This window comes from Anneissia japonica, unplaced genomic scaffold (assembly GCF_011630105.1).
Source record: "Anneissia japonica isolate Jap-2015-1 unplaced genomic scaffold, ASM1163010v1 scaffold92564_len1752_cov206, whole genome shotgun sequence".
Taxonomy (NCBI): Eukaryota; Metazoa; Echinodermata; class Crinoidea; order Comatulida; family Comatulidae; genus Anneissia; species Anneissia japonica.
Window position 1 is genome coordinate 590 of NW_022682676.1, and position 1,165 is coordinate 1,754.

General features: G+C 39.2%; 1 protein-coding gene across 1 annotated transcript in view; it reads left to right on the forward strand.

The window, feature by feature from the left end:
* Window positions 1-1,159, forward strand: part of LOC117107546 (complement C1q-like protein 2) — a 1,606-nt gene extending 447 nt beyond the window's left edge. The window contains exon 2 of the mRNA XM_033249282.1: window positions 418-1,159. Coding sequence (XP_033105173.1) covers window positions 418-950 — 533 coding nt within the window. The 3' untranslated portion in view covers window positions 951-1,159. The remainder of the gene's footprint in view (window positions 1-417) is intronic.
* The last annotated feature ends 6 nt before the right edge of the window (window positions 1,160-1,165 follow it).

Here is a 1,165-nt window from a genome sequence, read left to right on the forward strand (position 1 = left end):
AGTAGTTGGTTGTTTGGTTTGCTGTAAGGCTTGAAGGACCCATTTTTTAGGCTGAGTGTGGCATCGAGGAAGTTGGTGGTGTGGATGTTCGCACAAAAGGCAATATACGATGATACAGTGTCTATTTTTTATGACACATAATATCTGAAATTTGGGAGCACAGATTAAGTTTACACTGGTTTAAATCCCCTACAATTAGAATAGGGCATTCAGAAGAACGGGGTTGAAGTAACTGTGTATGATAAGCAATGACTATAGCTTTAATACATTCAAATTCTCTTGGCAGATAAAACGGTATCTTTTAATGTATCTAATCTTCGACTTGATCTATCTACCCTATTTATTATAGGGGGCCTATTCATTTTCCCTCTTTCTTTGTTGTTAACATTAACTTTAATTTGTTTTATTTCTCTCTAGAAATGGCTTTGTTTATTGGTGCTTTGCTTGCCGCAGTTATAATCCTAGTAGCAGGTGAAACAAATTATTCGACACAGTCAGCATTTACGGCCAAGTTGACAACTGGGCTCAACGCAGCGTTGGACAAAAATACACGTATCGTCTTCGATTCAGTCTTGACCAGCGTCGGCAATGACTACAATCCTAAAGACGGCAAATTTACTACCAGCATCTCAGGAACCTATGTTTTTTCTCTGAGTCTAATGAGCCAGTACTCATCTAGTAGTTCTGCGTTTGGTTGTTTGTACAAGAATGACGTAGAGCAAATCTGCGTTTGGTCCAACGGAAACAGTGGCCACGAGATGTCGAGCAATACGATCACAGTCAAACTGAAAAAGGGTGATGTCGTTGACGTTGCCCTAAAGGCTGGACGGAATTACGGACTTCACAACTACGGTCAAGCTGGATACTGTTTATTTTCTGGCTTCTTGCTTTACCCAGAAGAAAGTCTTCTGGAAAAACTATTAAAGACAATCGACACATTGAGTAAGTAGGCATATAGGCCTATGCAAAATTATGAGGTATAGGGCCTACTCTTACGGTTAATCGGTAGCCTAGTGGCGGCAGTGTATTCGACTGATTCGACGAATATAAATTGACAGACAGGCAGGCCACACGATATAATACAATTCATTGTAGTAAATTTAGATAGATAGCTTACTTATTTAATGACTACTTTGTTACTTTTCTTAGCACATTTAGGTACTAT